Source organism: Dryobates pubescens, chromosome Z (assembly GCF_014839835.1).
Source record: "Dryobates pubescens isolate bDryPub1 chromosome Z, bDryPub1.pri, whole genome shotgun sequence".
NCBI classification, from domain to species: Eukaryota; Metazoa; Chordata; class Aves; order Piciformes; family Picidae; genus Dryobates; species Dryobates pubescens.
Genome location: NC_071657.1, coordinates 27,008,747 through 27,026,239, shown reverse-complemented (window position 1 = coordinate 27,026,239; position 17,493 = coordinate 27,008,747). Strand labels below are relative to the sequence as shown.

General features: G+C 43.9%; 1 protein-coding gene and 1 non-coding gene across 2 annotated transcripts in view; one reads left to right on the top strand and one right to left on the bottom strand.

Moving 5' to 3' along the window:
- Nucleotides 1-16,507, top strand: part of SLC28A3 (solute carrier family 28 member 3) — a 49,336-nt gene extending 32,829 nt beyond the window's left edge. The window contains exons 12-18 of the mRNA XM_009903143.2: nt 1,111-1,241; nt 4,102-4,270; nt 5,851-6,048; nt 11,413-11,494; nt 13,245-13,343; nt 14,814-14,937; nt 16,393-16,507. Coding sequence (XP_009901445.2) covers nt 1,111-1,241; nt 4,102-4,270; nt 5,851-6,048; nt 11,413-11,494; nt 13,245-13,343; nt 14,814-14,937; nt 16,393-16,507 — 918 coding nt within the window. The remainder of the gene's footprint in view (nt 1-1,110; nt 1,242-4,101; nt 4,271-5,850; nt 6,049-11,412; nt 11,495-13,244; nt 13,344-14,813; nt 14,938-16,392) is intronic.
- On the bottom strand, nt 10,583-10,746 carry LOC128899554 (U1 spliceosomal RNA). The gene has a single exon (XR_008463146.1). It is a non-coding gene; the product is annotated as a U1 spliceosomal RNA (small nuclear RNA).
- Nucleotides 16,508-17,493: the final 986 nt, after the last annotated feature.

The following is a 17,493-nucleotide window of genomic DNA, read 5'->3' as shown; positions in this document are numbered from 1 at the left end:
TGAAGCCTAGCTAAAATGCTTTAGAAGCATATCTGAGGTTTGGGGTTTGTTTTGGGTTTGTTTATTATTTTGGTTGGTTGGTTTGGTTTTGGTTTTGTAATTAAACACAAAAATCCCCTGCCTTCTGACAGTAAAAAGAATACCAAGGTTTGACCTTGAGTATATTGATAATTTGCACAGACCTCTGCATAAGTAGTACAGAGACGTTTCCCACCATACATGCAAGGAAATTACTTTGTATACTATATAAATTTGTGTACTTTCCTACAGTCTAGATTAGATGATGTATGGAATATACTCTCAATCTTCCCACTTCTCTGTCTGTGACATAAACTCCTTCAGGAACTGTTCCTACCTGTATGAGCCTAAAGAATTTACTTGGGACTGAGGTTCTAGTGGTGCTGTACGAACACAAGTAGGAAGTATCTTGTCTGCTAAAGACTTGGCTGCACAAAGGCAGAAAAACAGGGTGGAAGGTATGATTTATGATCAGAGTCACCGAGGGATGTTGATAAATATGCTAGTTCCATATTTGAATAAAATACTTTGGAGAAGCAGAAGCAAGGAGTATTGGCAAAAAAGATCAAGCGAGTAAGAGAATAAAAAGAAAGATGCAAATCCTGCAGGAGTTATTAAAGAAATTATTTTGTGTAGAAATTTGTGTAAGGTGTGAAAGGGAAATAGAACAATTTGCATTAGGCCATGTAAACTATTTTTTTAAAACACAGCTTCAAGGGACAAAACCAATTTTCTGCTACTGCAAGGCATACAGTTTGTGTTTCTCTTGTCCGCTTTGCTATTGATGCATCTATCTGTACTCAGTGGACCTGGGTTTTCCTATTTGTTTTGCCTTCTGTCTTGTCACTAGAGCAGAGTGAAGCACCTTGCCTCTTGGAAAGATTACTCCAATACTTTTAATTACTTAGACTTTCCTTGTCTCCAGTTTACTTTCTCATGTACAACTCACTCTCTTCTTTTTCATATGTGGAGTGTGAACATTTCAGTAAGCCCCTGTAGAAAATCATCCAATCATCTAAAAACCTTTAATTGCTTTCCTCTAAGTTTGTACATGATATCATTACCACAGCATATTTTGTCACCTGTTTCCAGATTTCTGCCTCCCATCTATTGACTGCTTCTGTCATGTCAGCACCAGCATCATTAGCCATATCCAAACTATTCTGGCCTGAAACTGAACAGCCTGAAGTAACTCTGACAAGTGGCCTAAAAATGGCAAAAAGGTAAATTTGTCAAGGCTACAATTAAGAGTACTACTCATGCAAAAACGAGATTCCAATAAACAATTCCTCATATAAAAAATTTAAGGGGTAATAGCCAGTAGATATGCAAGCAGTAAATTACTTGTGCACCAATAGACTACAAATGAACATTTTGTGAATTCAGATGCAGCATGCCCCATTACAATGTATGGAGGTGTCACTGCCCATTGGGACAGGCACAGGAATGTCAAGGACCTGGGTCAGACAGTAAAATCTTGAAATAAAGAGGAAAATACCTATCTGAGGTGAGCCAGCATGTAATGGGTTGGGGCAGGTCCCCTCCCACCACAGGCAGAAATAACGACTCAGGCAAACGGATTGCAAAAGTGATGAAAGTTTAAATAGAAAGCAGTGAATGTTACAGAAAACCCAAAGCGCAGTGACAAAGAAAGATCCCATCCCCACCTGAGGGTGCATCCAAAACCCCCAGGGCTCCTTCTTCCCCCTCCCTCTGCTGGGCTAGTCTCAGCTGGCCAGGCCTGAGACTGCCCATCCCCCTGTGGCCTTGGGCCTAATCAGGCCCATGGCCGGGAGATCTCTCCCCCAGTTACCAAGTCTCGGAGAGGGAAGGAAAGAGGAAGTGCCAGACTCCGCACTGGATCTTATAGTGGTGCAAAGAATTATGGTAGGAAATACACAATTTCCTGTGTCCATCCCTCTGGGCTGGACTTCTGGACACAGGAAGTGAATGCACCAGGGGGGCACCCAGCTCAAACTACAACATGCCACCCCTGTATTTCATACCATAATCCTTGCACCCAAACACATCATCAGATCAGAAAACTTCTGATGACATGTCCGGCGGAGTCCACATCTTCATCTGGGCGTCCACTCAAACAGTCTCTCATTCAGGCTCAAGCATCAGTCCATTCCAGTTGTTCTTCCTCATGTGATGGAACCTCCCAGCGACGCAGTCCTTCTCCTGCAGTGTGAATTCCTTGTGGACTCCTTGGGACATCCTGGTCACCTGGAAATACCTCACAACTTCTCAGCCAAGCCTTTACTCTCCTATTCAGCGGCAAATTCTCCACCCCTGGGGCAGGCCAGTCGGAACAATCCGGCTCCACGACTGCCTTTTTCAATCCATCCAGGGTGCCGCAGCCAACCGCTTTCACGCGGACCAAAGCTACACGGATGCATGTCAGAGGCACTCCGCACCCCCCGGCTGGGCGCTCGCGTACCGAGGCAGGACAGCATCCGGCTGCACAACCTCCACCCCCGGAAGAGGGAGGAGCTGCGCCACAGCCCGCTGAGGAAGCAGGGAGGCGGAGCCAGGTGCTCGGCGCCATTTTCGGAGCATGTCCGAAAACACCAGGGAAAGATTTACAGCTGCCGCCGCCGCCTGAACGCAGCCCGGCTCGGGCGGTGCCGCCGCCGCCGCTTGAACGCGGCCCGGCCTGGCCCCCGCCGTCTCTGTCGCCGCGATGCAGAGTCCGAGTCACCTCCAGCAGTCGCTTGCCCGCTCGCCGCGGGTGTCCGCTCCCCGCAGCGGCCGCGGGCCGACCACGCTCTGCTTGCCGCTGCCCCTCCTCCGCTCCCTGCCGCTCCGCAGAGAACGAGGAGAAGGCAGGTCTCGCCTTCTTAGGCTACTCGAGCATTCTTAAGCTACCCTGGGCAGAAAGTCACAGAAAGAACCACCCCTCGCTGTTCCCAAACAACAGGAGGGAATTCCATGCCATCAGCTACGCACCAGCTATCCTTCTGCAGCCCACAGGAGTTCACACAGTCGCCCCGGTAACACAAAACCTGAGCCCCAACTTCCCAAACCCAAACCGACGCCCAGAACTAAATTTAAACTCTCCATCTTTTGCAATCCGAGCTGCAGTTGGCCCCACGTTGGGCGCCAAAAATGTAATGGGTTGGGGCAGGTCCCCTCCCACCACAGGCAGAAATAACGACTCAGGCAAACGGATTGCAAAAGTGATGAAAGTTTAAATAGAAAGCAGTGAATGTTACAGAAAACCCAAAGCGCAGTGACAAAGAAAGATCCCATCCCCACCTGAGGGTGCATCCAAAACCCCCAGGGCTCCTTCTTCCCCCTCCCTCTGCTGGGCTAGTCTCAGCTGGCCAGGCCTGAGACTGCCCATCCCCCTGTGGCCTTGGGCCTAATCAGGCCCATGGCCGGGAGATCTCTCCCCCAGTTACCAAGTCTCGGAGAGGGAAGGAAAGAGGAAGTGCCAGACTCCGCACTGGATCTTATAGTGGTGCAAAGAATTATGGTAGGAAATACACAATTTCCTGTGTCCATCCCTCTGGGCTGGACTTCTGGACACAGGAAGTGAATGCACCAGGGGGGCACCCAGCTCAAACTACAACACAGCATGAGGTTTTCTTATTTGCTCTGTTGCTGTCTTTGCTTTATAACACAGCTGTAAATGCAAATATACAAAAGCAAAGATGGAGCAAACATTTCAACATGACAGCAGCAAACTTTTTGCACATGTGCAGGGAAACTCACTTTGGTGAACAAGAGGCAAAGCAAAAAGGCTTGGAAGGAGGTGTTCCTAAACAGGGCTGCCTGGGAGAAAAGCAGTGCCCACTCCCTCATGCCAGCTGTGCCACGGGCAGTCACAGTTTTGAGAAGTGATTCAGATCTTGGCCAATGCCAAATGTGCCAGAATTCATCCTCAAGGCACCCAAAGCATACCCTCCCATTAGTTCCTATGAAGATCAAGAGTAAAACCCTCTTTTGCTTTATAATTATTTTCTTTCTGTGACTGAGCTCTGGCAGTAGATGTCTCATCAAATCCATGTAACTTTTAGTTGTGTGATTTGTTCTTGAATTTAAAAATACATTCTGATTTTCTTTTTATTAATGAAGTGACTCAAAGAACCTGCTGGAAGCAGCTAGTCAAGGTGCTTCTACCTCCATCCCGCTGGTAGCAAACATTGCTGTGAATCTGATCTCCTTCCTTTCCCTGCTGGCTTTCGTTGACTCAGCCCTCTCTTGGGTGGGCAGCCTCTTTGACTATCCAGAGCTGAGCTTTAAGGTATGATTTCCAGGTCCTTCATGCAGCTTATATACATGCATATTTTGTCTTTCTCAAATTAAGTTTCTGTGTGGCTTTTGGGGGGAATTGGTTTGGTTTGGTTTAGATGATCTTAAAGTGTTTATTTTTATATGCCTGTTCTTGAAAAATGTCTTGACAGCCAAAGGAAAAGTGTTGCCATGTAAATATTTCTGTGTCCACCAGTCCACATATAGCTTCCTTGATGTTTTTGCTTACCAACAGAGTTAAGTTTACAGATCATTTTATGCTAATTCCTATCTCTGACTTCACACTGCAGCAGATCTCTGTTACACACTTGCCAAGCCATTACCATCTCCTCTGGGAAAGCATTAAAGTGGCTTCAGCTTCATAAAGCCCCATTAGTCTCTTAATGTTCACTAGCTTCACGCAGATATGGGTCAAGGCCCCATATTTACACCCTGTCTGAAACCAGGCTTACTCAGTGCCTCTTAGTTCTTAACACAGTTAAATTGTAAAACTGCACCCCAATCACTGAGCTGAGCCAACAAGTTTTAAACAGCATTTCTTTTTTTTAACTTGGGACAATACATAATTTTTGACCCAGTGTGGCAGTCTTGCCTAAGTGCTTTTGGGCATTTTCATCTGCAATTTCCTAACAAAATCTTGTGTGAAACAAGGGTCTAACGTGATAAAGGTGCTGCCATAGTGAATACACATAGCATATGTGGCTTTGGCAATATTAAGATGTGCCCTGCAGTTTCCACAGATTGTCCCACTATACAGACACCCACGGCAAGGATACAGATATGCAGCCACACTCATGCAAGGCCTGGTACTTTATTAACTGCTTGCTAGAGTAAGATTGAGACAGAGAAAGAACCCACAAGGAACTGAGACCCACAAGCACATTGTAGTCAGCTATCTATCCCATTCAATATTAACCTCTTGTGGACAGAGAAACCCATAGTGAATAGTAACTGTTTAGATACCTCAGTTACCTTCTCTCAGGACAATCTGACCAAACCGGTTCACAGCTGGAGCTGTTTTCTCTCTAACACAAAAATAGGCTTTACTGTGATAAGTGTTTTTTGCTTTGTTTTTAATTTGCATTAGAAAAAGAATGTATGGCTTTAATCATGTCAGATGCACAGCTTCTATGCAGTGACAAGTGTTTCGTTTACACCACCTGGGAGTCCAATAACATGGCAATTAAGCACATTCATTAACAGACTTGATTTAATCATCAGGAGAACTATGTTTCTCAATTCACTTATCAGCTCTTTGAAGTCAGCCTTCCTTTGCTTCAAACATTATGACCAGTCTGAAGCCCTTTCAGGGTAAAAAAAACAAAAAAAGGCACAGAAATTGTTGTTCTGCTTCATGTGTAAAGTTACAGCCATATCTAATTGCTCTGCTATACCTAGATTTTGGGTTAGTCTATTAAAAATTACTCAAGGCATACCTTACTATTAAAAATCCTTAGTTTCCCATATGTGTTAGCAGTAAGTATTCAAAGCCAGTTTTCCTCTGCTGAAATAAATCTGTCCTTGTTTCAAGTTTAGAGAATTTATGACCTGCTTCATCTTAATATTTTGCAGACCATTTGTGCATATATCTTCATGCCATTCTCTTTTATGATGGGTATAGACTGGGAAGACAGTTTTACTGTTGGTGGTCTACTAGGTTACAAAACTTTCTTCAATGAATTTTTGGCATACGAGCGCCTCTCAGAACTGATTCACAACCGAGAAAAGGGTGGGAGCATGTACGTTAATGGTGTGAAGCAGTATATGACTGTAAGTACCATTTTTGATTCTACAGAACTATTTGATCTGTACTTTTCTGCAGAAACTTACTTTTTAATATGAGCCTAAAAGGTGTAGTGGTGGCATATTACTCTAAAGTGTGTCTTTATGCCTGCACTGACCTTTGTTCCTTGAATCAAATGTCAGGTGAAGGAGCCTCAAATATAAAGCTTCCTTTTGTACAGCATTCATTATCTGGTGTGATGTTGTGGATACTTGTCTTATACACAAACCAAGAAACATGTTCTGACCACTGGCATCCCTTATTACAAGAACATACTTCACAAGTGAAGGCAGAAAGCCCAGTGGTCTGGTGAAATATTCACATGCTTGCTTAAGCATCCATTATTACTGCTCCAGGAATTTTCCACAAGTAGCATCCTGGACCAGGCATACCTTTGATCTGCCCTGATACACTCATGATGTGTTCTACAAGAGGAATATGGCTCTGAATTCCTGAGTGAGTGAATAGGTTGATTTTTTAAAATCCAGAACTCAGTCTTACAACGCAGTGTTTGTTGGTAGGGTTTTGGAGTTGATTTTTTTGTTGTTTGTTTGTCTGTTTGTGGTTTGTTTGTTTTTGGTTTGGGATATTTGGTAGCTTCATTTGTTTTGTTTTGGCTGATTGTTTTTTAAGTAATATATCATGTAGAACTTTCATGTTAATTTCTAATACCTATAAAGTTTAGCTTCCTTTGTTAAAACTCTGATGTAGAAATAATTTGATTTTATATCACTAGTGAAAATTGCCCAGTAATCGTTTTAATTATGGCACAGCAGTTCAGGTGAGAGCGTGTTTGACCTCCACTTTTAAATTCTCTGGCTTCAGAACTCTATAATACATTCAGATATGGATATTCAGTCAGAGCAAGAAAACAAGTGGTCTTCTGAACTCCCTCACTTGAGTCAGCAATAACAAAGCTTCCTGTTTTCAGAGCTAGGAAAGTGCAAATGAAAGCAGGGAAATCACAGTACACAAAGCCCTTACCAGGAAAAGCAGGTGGAGCTGGCACTTGAAAAGCATTTTCCTGCTTGTGTGCAGAGTGATTGAAAATATCTACAAATTTATTTTCATAAAACAGAAATGGAAACAGGAAACCTACTAGAACACTGACTCAGGCATCTTCACCGTGGGCACAAAACACTGTAAATAGGAATTCAGAGCTGCCAGAGAGACAAAAAATCCATTTTCTATGTTTACTGCTTTCAAAAATATGTTTGAACTATATTTGTCTGAAGGTTTGTATGCTGGTATGACCCAAAGCAATTTTGTCTTTTATGAGGGATCCCATAGAATAGAATAGAATAGAATAGAATAGAATAGAATAGAATAGAATAGAATAGAATAGAATAGAATAGAATAGAATAGAATAGTCTCCTCTTAAACACCTCCAGTGACAGTCACTCCACAACCTCCCTGGGCAGACCATTCCAATGGCCAATCACTCTGTGAAGAACTTCTTGCTAACATCCATCCTAAACCTCCCCTGGCACAGCTTGAGAATGTGTCCCCTTGTGCTGGTTGCCTGGGAGAAGAGACCAACCCCCACCAGGCTACAGCCTCCCTTCAGGGTAAGCAGCCCCAGCTTCCTCACAGGGCTTGTGCTCCAAACCCCTCACCACCTTCTCTGGACACGTTCCAGCAACTCAACATCTTTACTAAACTGAGGGGACCAAAACTGGACACAGGACTCAAGGTGTGGCCTAACCAGTGCAGACTACAGGGGCAGAATGACCTCCCTGCTCCTGCTGGCCACACTATTCCTGATGCAGGACAAGATGTCATTGGCCTTGGCCACATGGGCACACTGCTGTCTCATGTTCAGCCTACTATCAACCAGTACTCCCAGGTCCCTTTCTGCATGGCTTCTCTCCAGCCACTCTGACCCCAGCCTGTACACTGCATGGGGTTGTTGTGGCCAATGTGTAGAACTTAGATGTGTTAAATCTCATGCCCTTGTACTCTGCCCATTTGCCCAGCCTGTCAAGGTCCCTCTGCAGAGCTCTTCTACCCTCTTAACACATCAACACCTGCCCCCAGCTTGGTGTCGTCTGCAAACTTACTGATCACAGTATCACAGCATAACTAAGGTTGGAAGAGACCCCAAGGATCATCAAGTCCAACCTGTCTCCACAGACCTCATGACTAGACCATGGCACCAAGCACCACATCCAATCTCCTCTTGAACACCTCCAGGGACGGTGACTCCACCACCTCCCTGGGCAGCAAATTCCAATGACGAATGACTCGCTCAGTGAAGAGCTTTCTCCTCACTTTGAGTCTAAACCTTCCTTGGCACAGCTTGAGACTGTGTCCCCTTGTTCTGGTGCTGGTTGCCTGGGAGAAGAGACCAACCCCTTCCTGGCTATGACCACCTTTCAGGTAGTTGTAGAGGGCAATGAGATCACCCCTGAGCCTCCTCTTCTCCAGGCTAAACAATCCCAGCTCCCTCAGCCTCTCCTCACAGGGCTTGTGCTCAAGGCCTCTCACCAGCCTTGTTGTCCTTCTCTGGACACGTTCAAGTGTCTCGATGTCCTTCTTAAACTGAGGGGCCCAGAACTGGACACAGTACTCAAGGTGTGGCCTAACCAATGCAGAGTACAGGGGCACAATGACCTCCCTGCTCCTGCTGGCCACACTATTCCTAATACAGGCCAGAATGATGATGGACTCAATCTTCTCATCCAGGTATCAGTAAAGATATTGAACAGTATGGGGCCCAGCACTGATCCCTGGGGGACGCCACTAGTGACTGGCTGCCAGCTGGATGTGGCACCATTCACCACCGCTCTCTGGGCTCAGCCCTCCAGGTAGTTCCTAACACAGCACAGAGTGCTGCTGTCCAAGCCACAAGCTGACAGCTTGGCCAGGAGTTTGCTGTGGGGAGCAGTGTAAAAGGCCTTGATGAAGTCCAGGCAGACTACATCCACAGCCTTGCCCACATCCACCAGGCAGGTCACCTGATCATAGAAGGAGATCAGGTTGGTCAGGCAGGACCTGCCATTCCTAAATCCATGCTGGCTGGGCCTGATCCCTTGGCCATCCTGGAAGTGCTGTGTGATTGCACTCAAGATGACCTGTTCCATAATCCTGCCTGGCACAGAGGTCAGGCTGACAGGTCTGTAATTCCCTGGTTCCTTCTTCCAGCCCTTCTTGTGGATGGGCATCATCGTGGCCAGCTTCCAGTCATCTGGGACCTCTCCAGTGAGCCAGGACTGCTGAAAAATGATGGAGAGTGTCTTGGGCAGCTCATCTGCCAGCTCTCTCAGCACCCCAGCATGGATCCCATCTGGTCCCATGGACTTGCGGGCACCTAAGTGGGTGAGCAGGTTTCTTACTCCTTCCTCCTGGATCACAGGGGAACTATACTGCTCCCTGACTTGATCTGCCAGGTCAGGAGGGCAGTTGTCCAGAAGACAACCTATCTTGCTATTAAAAATGGAGGCAAAGAAGGTGTTAAGTACCTCTGCCTTTTCCTCATCTATAGTTGCTATATTCCCCTTCGTATCCACCAAGGAGTGGAGGTTGTCCTTGCCCCTCCTCTTGCCATTAATATATTTGTAAAAGCATTTTTTGTTGTCCTTCACAGCAGAGGCCAGTCTAAGCTCTAAATGTGCTTTTGCCTCTCTGATTTTTTTCACACATGACCTAGCAACATCCTTAAACATTCCACAGGTAACCTCTCCTTCCTTCCCAAGATGATACACCCTCTTTTTTCCCCTTAATTCATTCAGAAGCTCATTGCCCATCCAGGCTGGCCGTCTGCCCCGGCGGCTCATCTTCCGGCACACTGGCACAGCCTGTTCCTGAGCCTTCAAGAGTTCTTTCTTAAAGTAGGTGCAGCCCTCCTGGAACCCTTTGGATTTTTAAGGGTTGTTTCCCAAGGTACCTTCTGAGTTAGTTCCTTAAGTAACCTGAAGTCTGCCCTCCGGAAGTCCAAAGTGGAGGTTTTGTTGCTGCCCCTCTTAGCTTGACTGCATATTGAAAACTCAATCATCTCATGGTCACTGGACCCCAGACAGCCTCCAGCCACCACACCTCCCACCAGCCCTTCTCTGTTTGTAAAAAGGTCAAGCAAAGCCTTACCCCTGGTAGGCTCACACAGCAGCTGGGATAAGAAGCTGTCCTCCATGCACTCTAAGAATCTTCTAGACTGCCTCGTCTCTGCTGTGTTAAGTTCCCATCAGATACCAGGCAGGTTAAAGTCACCCATAGGAACAAGGTCTGGTGATCTTGAGACAGCCTCTAGCTGCTTATAGAATAATTCATCAACCTCTTCATCCTGGCTGGTGTATAACAGACTCCAACCAGGATGTCAGCCCTGTTGGCCTTCCCTCAAATTCTCACCCACAGGCACTCAACCTGATCATCCTTAATCTCTAGTTCCATGGCCTCTAGAGCCTCTGTGATGTACAGGGCCACCCCTCCACCCCTTCTCCCTTGCCTGTCTCTCCTGAAGAGCCTGTGGCCATTCATTACAGTGCTCCAGACATGTGAGTCATCCCACCACATAAAAATAATATTCAGAGGAGAGCGTGAATGCAGTCCCCCACCACCATGAATTATGTAGTCGAGTTTCCCACATTTGGGGAAATTGCAGGGGTCAGCACACCTGGAGTGCAAAGGATGACCCTCACCCTGGCAAAACGACCTGCCTGATCATGCTGACTCCCCTGCCAGGTAAATATGGGGAAAAGGGTCAGCCCAACCTTGTCCCTCTGAAGTCCAAACTGAGCAGATGTTGCACAAGAGTAAGAAGGTGGCTGAAGTCAGGAAGGAAATAAACCTCTAATGGGGATCCCAACAATCATAATATCCCTCTGCCTGTTATGACATCAAAGCACCTACACTCTAGAAGATCATTTGTGTCTTCTGAGCACAGCATGGAGCACACACAGAGCAGCTTTGTGCATGAAGCCTTCTGTTTGTTAAGGGACAAACAAGTCAGGGACACATACCAAAACTTGAGATTTCAATAGAGTGTTGCAGTTAGGAACAGGAAACTCAGTTGATGGTCTCTGGCTCATGCCTTCAGAAAATATCAGTTAAATTAACACTAGTAAGATAAGAATTATTGTTTGTTTAATCACTAGTCCTGGATACTTCAACAAAGCTTAGCAGTATACATGAAAAACAGAGCCATCACATGATTTATGAATCCTTAGGCAGTGGGTATGAAAAGCTGCAGCTTTCAGCAAGAAGATGAGCCTGCCATGCTGAGAGCCACACACTGAAGCAGCAACCAAGCAAATTGGAGTTATTTCAATTCTTGGAACCCTGAGACATGTTTGCAGACCTCTAAATCAACACTGGCTGTCTCAAGCCACTCAAAATGGCATCTCTTTGTTTTCTAGGTTCGCTCTGAAGTCATTGCCACTTACGCTCTTTGCGGATTTGCCAACTTTGGCTCCCTGGGACTGGTTGTAGGAGGCCTGAGTAAGGACATTTCTCATAGACAATTTCTTTATCAAGCAAATTGCCAAGAGAACTCACAAAGCAATAGGCTGTGAATGAAGCTCAGCAGCTGTTCTGCTGAGACCTATCACCCAACTGTGCATGAAAGAAGTCCCAATGTTTTTTAGGCCTTGGTATAGAGGTCCTGGGAAAGGGGCTGAAGTTAACATGAGGAAAACAGACCCTGCTGTCTCGGTCCGGAGAGGGAAGGAGACTAGTTCTTTTGAATATTCCCGTGCTGTGAAATTAATCGGCACAAACGAGGCCAAAATATCAACAGCTAGACTATTTATTACATACATAAAATGGAAAATGGAAATAAGAAGGGGAGAGGGAGAAGATAGAGAGGGAGAGAGAGAAGAGAGAGAGAGAAGAGGAAAGGAATCATATTACCACACCCCTCACCCACCCCAAGACAGTTTGAGTCTGCGGAGGAAAGGTGCTGCATGAGGTGCTAGGTTTGTGCTGAGGCTTTGGCTGGAGATGCGATGTGATCCCTCTGGGCAGCCTGGGTCTGTAGAGAAAGGGTGCTGAGGCTTTGGCTGGAGAACAGATGAGGTCCCTCTGGGCAGCGTGGGTCAGCTCCATGAGTAGAGGACATGGAGAGAGGGTTCAGTCTGCTTCCTTCCTTCTCAGCGGCATGGTCCTCCTTCAGCGTTTTTCTCTCTGCGTTTTTCTTCCCTCCATTGCGGTTTTCTTCCTCTGCGGTTTTCTTCCCCCTGAGCCAGTAGTGGTCAAGTCTTTTATACAGTTTTTAGTCCTTAGGTATGTGTCCGAGCATTGTCCCTCAGGAATTCAGGAGCCAGGAAATCATAAGTATCCAGATATCGTTCCCCAGGAAGTCTTTCTGTGTATTCATGTGAGTTTGGACAGTGGTCTGGATGGAGTGGAGGGGGGGCCTCCGCCTCCTTCCTCTCCATCTCCCTGCCTACCCACTTATCACACATCAGGAGACAGGTGGAGAGTCCACTGACTCATCACCCTCCCTTCCTGGGGGTATCTGATAGCTGTCTTGAAGGCGTGATGGCTGGGTCCTTGGGTCATTGTTATAGGCCAGCTGCAGTCCAGTGTTATCACGAAGCAATCGCAAGGTGATTTGCATCCAGGATTGGTACTGTCTGGGCAAGCAGCAAGTGATTTTATCTTTGTTGAGTCACACCAGGAGTTTAGACTCTTACACCTGCTCATAGGTTTCCCTATCTAGCCCTCCGTCCACGAACCTGAGCTACTACAGCCCTCAGGCTTCAGGAGGAGCAAATAATTTCTATAGGCTGCTGGTTTGAAAGACAAAATTGGCTATTTCCTGTAAAAATGTCACATATATTCAGGAGATTTCTAGGGAATGGGGGTAAAAAATGGATCCTTCACTAGGTGGAGAACTACAATCTGGAGCCCAGGTGGGCTCTGCAATGGCATCATTGGGTCAGCATGGAGGAACAAGATGCAGCCATGAGGCCCAGTGCTGTGCCTGGGGTTTGTTTCTGAAAGCTGCTGTTGGCTGTCATGGGTGAACAAACTGGCAAAGAAAACAGAGGTTGCTGTTTTATATGCAAACTACCTTCTTAACAGAAAGAGCATTAGGCCTTCAAATGACATGCTAGAAATGTCTGTTTCCCTCCTTTCTCCGGGTTTGAATTGCAGGGTGGCAATTTCTGCTTGTGGTGGGAGAGCTGGCTGGTTCATTTTCTGTATATGTATTTACGTTTGACACACACTTTAATTTTCTTCCTAGCATGTATTGCTCCCTCAAAAAAAAAGGAGATAGCTGGTGGTGCTTTCAGAGCAATGATTGCAGGAACTGTTGCCTGTTTTATGACAGCCTGTGTTGCAGGTACAGTACCGGTTGGTATCTCTTTAAGTCAGTGACCACAGGGTGGCAGTGCGCAGGTACTGTAGACACAGCTCGGCAGTCCCGGTCACTCTAATATTTTCGGATTGGGAGGGATTAAAAGTCAGTATGCTGAACAACTTTTTGTCTTAATGTTAAATTGACATCTTGGATTGTTAGTATTTGCAGTAAGCATTTCAGTTAATGAAGCTGTTCTAAAGTGGGTATCAACAACAAATCCTTATTTTCATAGTTTCACCTTCAAGCTGAATAAAGAGTCACACAGCAACCATTTTAGGGAGGACATTTTTTTAAAGTATAGTATTAATTAGTAAAAGGTTTGAGCAGTTGACCAGTGGTGGTTCAGCTGGCAAAAGTTATTCCCAGCATTTATCCCTTTACCAGCTTTCTTTTCTGAGAGTGTGACACACAGAACTGCATTATGAAAATTAAAGCACTCATATTCCTCCAGTGAAGATCTTGAAGCTTTATGTAGCTAAAACCAGTATGTCTATTTCTACCACAGCTTCCTTAACCCTTTGGGTTTACTGCAGCAAGAGAAATACACACATTTGAAGGAGTAGACTCTACTCCTTTCTGGAGGTCATAGAACTAGTTCGAGTGAAACATCATTAATCTCACAACACTTCCCAACATTTTGATATGTGACACTGTTCTGCATAACTGAGGAATCACAAAGCCTTACTCAAATGTGCCATTTCACAATCTTTGCCTTAAGAATAAAATTGTGAACAGGCACTGGTAAATATTTCCAAAACAATAAAATTTGCTTTGAAAAGAAAATTGTATTTAATTCACTCCCCACACAGCAAATGCTTTCCTTAGGCCTGGAAGAAGGTAAAAGAGACAAGCACTTCCTACTGTACCAGTAAGATATGAACATATTAAACATATGTCTGGGTTCCACAGCACTGCATACAAGAAGGAGCTGTCACTTCCCCATTTTTTGTGTGCATCACTACAATGAATGCTAACATTGCTATTTACATGAAATGCTGGAAAACACCTAGCAAAACAAAAATAAAGAAACCAATCTCCATTTAAAACAAAATAAATGTTCCTGTATTTACTTGAACTGCTATAAATGCAGCATATCTCCATTTTATCTAAGGAAAGCAAACGTCCCAGAAGTGAAAAAGCTTTGGGTATACCCTTTTTTGTAGCATGGAGAGAGGGAGGAATAACTGAAATGGTCCAAGTGCAACAGGTTACTATAATTTCTACACAAACAATAGTTTTTATTAAAATGTGGTCACTCTCTTTAATACATTTAAAAAAATAATTAAAAAATCAAAGGTTTCAATCCTGCACCATTACAGAAGTATCTCAGAGAGTGATATTGTATCAGCCAGAACATTTCAGATGAACATATATATTCCAATGATTGGCATCCCAAAGTCTCACCTTCCTCTTAATTATTCATTAATAATATAATTGCTGCTTACTTGACAGGAATGTTGACTGGCCCTGGTCTAGATGTTCCTTGCCACATCATACTAGGAAATGCCTTCAGCTCTACAGATTTCCCTGCTAACAGCACACAGTTAGTTGAATGTTGCCAGCAACTCTTCTCCAGGTATTGAACAACTCTTCATCCTTCCATCAGCATGACTTAGGGAGCTTGTATATTCTCTGAAAGCCTATTTTTTTTTAAATGTATTTGGCTTTTTTCCTTAGGCAGCTGGTTTCCATGAGCCTGCATTTGTAAAGAAAAAATATTTTAATGCTGCTGAACTGGGCATTCTCTGTTACACATTCTTTATTATATTCTCCTTTTGTGTCTGGCATTCTCTGCCAAACACAAAGAGAATAAACAAAGAACTCAGAATATCTTTGTCCAGACCTGATCTTCCTGAAAGGCTGAAGACAGTTTATCATGTAATGTTTCAGTGGCCTATTTAAGGGTCATCAAACATTAAAATACACACACATCTAAAAAAAAAGAAAGTTGACATAGTATCTGAGGATAATTCTAGCTGAAAAAAGGTCTGTAGATTTTTCTTCTGTTATTTATGAATCCGGTTGAAGATAACAGTAATTCTGCCTGTTTACATGGGAAATTTTGTGTACATTTCAAGTAGAAAAATATTCTGAGGTAAATCATATGAACATACAATGCAAATGTAACAGCAATGTTTTGATTTCGCTGGATCTACCTTCATACCTCCTCACATAACTAAACACAGGGGGTTTTGTGTGTAGTAGAGAGGTGTCTTGCTACATCTTAGTATCAAGACGTGGCAACTTGAAATTTCTTATGATGTTTAATTCTTTGCATTAGGAGTAAAATTTCCTGCTCTAACCTCAGGTGTTTGTTTTGTTTTCTATCATATTCTTTTGACATATATATTTGTGTCTTCCATGCCTTGGCATAAAATGTAGATCTAAATATGGTCATATACAATATGTAAGGTGGCCTTATTTTCATGGTAATACTTTCAGATTTCAACTATTCAATAAAATAAAAATCATTTTGATATTCAGATCAACATCTTCTGCCTGAACATCAGCACTTCTGTATGACTGCAAGAAGTTCCTGTTCTTGCAAACTGATGTTCCAAATGAGTTAATCTTAATATTGAAACAGTGTAAAAAACTTTTTTGCTCAAAAAAAAAAAAAAGCATTATTTTGTACAGTCCTTTGTTCGTATTTCTTCATCACTCCAAATTTTTCCTCATCACACTAATTTTAGTTCTATCAAGTTGCTGCAAAGACAAGAACTTGCTCCAGAATCAATGTTGAGCAAGTGTTTTGGACATGCAGTACCTGAGGAAGCTATACCTGAGACAAAATTACTTTATACAGAAAACCAGGCATCAGCCACATGAAAAGGGAGAACATCTGGTCATGAGATATGGCTGATGTTTGGAAAATCTTCCCTCTGTTTCACTCATGAAAATTTTCACACATTTGAAGTTGCTTTGGAGAAAGTGTGTGTGTGTGCATACGTGTACTATCTATACATGGGTGAGGGAATGAGAAAGATTGCCACAAACAAAATCTTATTTCTGCTTTTATCTTCTTCCCCAGTGTAAATCAATCACAAGAGATTTTCCCTGGAGGAAACCACAGCCTGAGTTCCTGGAAAGGATGTTGCCAAATACTGCATCAACCTGCTTTGGACTGCACTTGGATGAAGCCTTAAATTTTTGAGGGGATAGATCATAAACAAGAGCGGTGTTCCTTAGTAGAAAGTTAATAAAAATTTCCTTTTCCACAAGTGTGAACTATCCCCCACCCCTATTTCTTTTCTGTCTCTTACCCAATCAATTCCATTGAATTGTTTGGAATTAATCATAAATAAAACTACCATAAACACAAGATGCTTCTTGCTGCAAATCTTTTGTCTCATTGTAGATCAGAAGAGAAGAATATTTTTGAAACTGATTCACCTGATTTAATTTCTACCTTGAAACTGATTAATGTGTACAACTAAACTGCTGGAGGCAAGAAGAAATTCATATTAGGAGGATTTCACTGCCACTTACAGAAAGCTATAAAGAAATAATATTAAGAATTGGTATATATTCATAATAGAATTCATGCTTTTTCTGATATCAAAGAAGTGTTTTTACTGCTCAAACTAAATGATTCTGTTCTGACAAATCTCTGCACATAGCTGTGGCTACATACAGATTTTGCTGCTGACATACGGTGCACCTCACCAGCTTGGCCACTGAAGCAGCCACTGTTTGCCTCTGTCCCACATAGGTATCCAGGCCATATCTTGATGCAAGAGGTGGGTTTATAAGTTACTCATCTGAATGGAAATATCTTAACTCCAAAGAAAGTTTCCTGTATCAATTCTTCTCAATCTGTGTTGTAACAGCAGTGAAAATTGACCCCAGAGTCTCCATCCAGGAACTCGAGAGTGGCTTTCCTATTAAAATCATAAAATCATAGAACCATAGATTGATAGAATCATAAAACAGTCTGGGTTGGGAGGAAACTCCAAAGGTCATCCATTCCAACCCCCTCTGCAGTAAGCAGGGGCATCTTCAACTAGATGAAGTTGCCCAGAGTTCTGTTGAGCCTCACCTTGAATATTCATTTCTAGGGATGGGTCCCCAAACACCTCTCTGGGTAACCTGTTCCAGTGTTCCAGGATCCTCATGGTAAAGAACTTTTTCC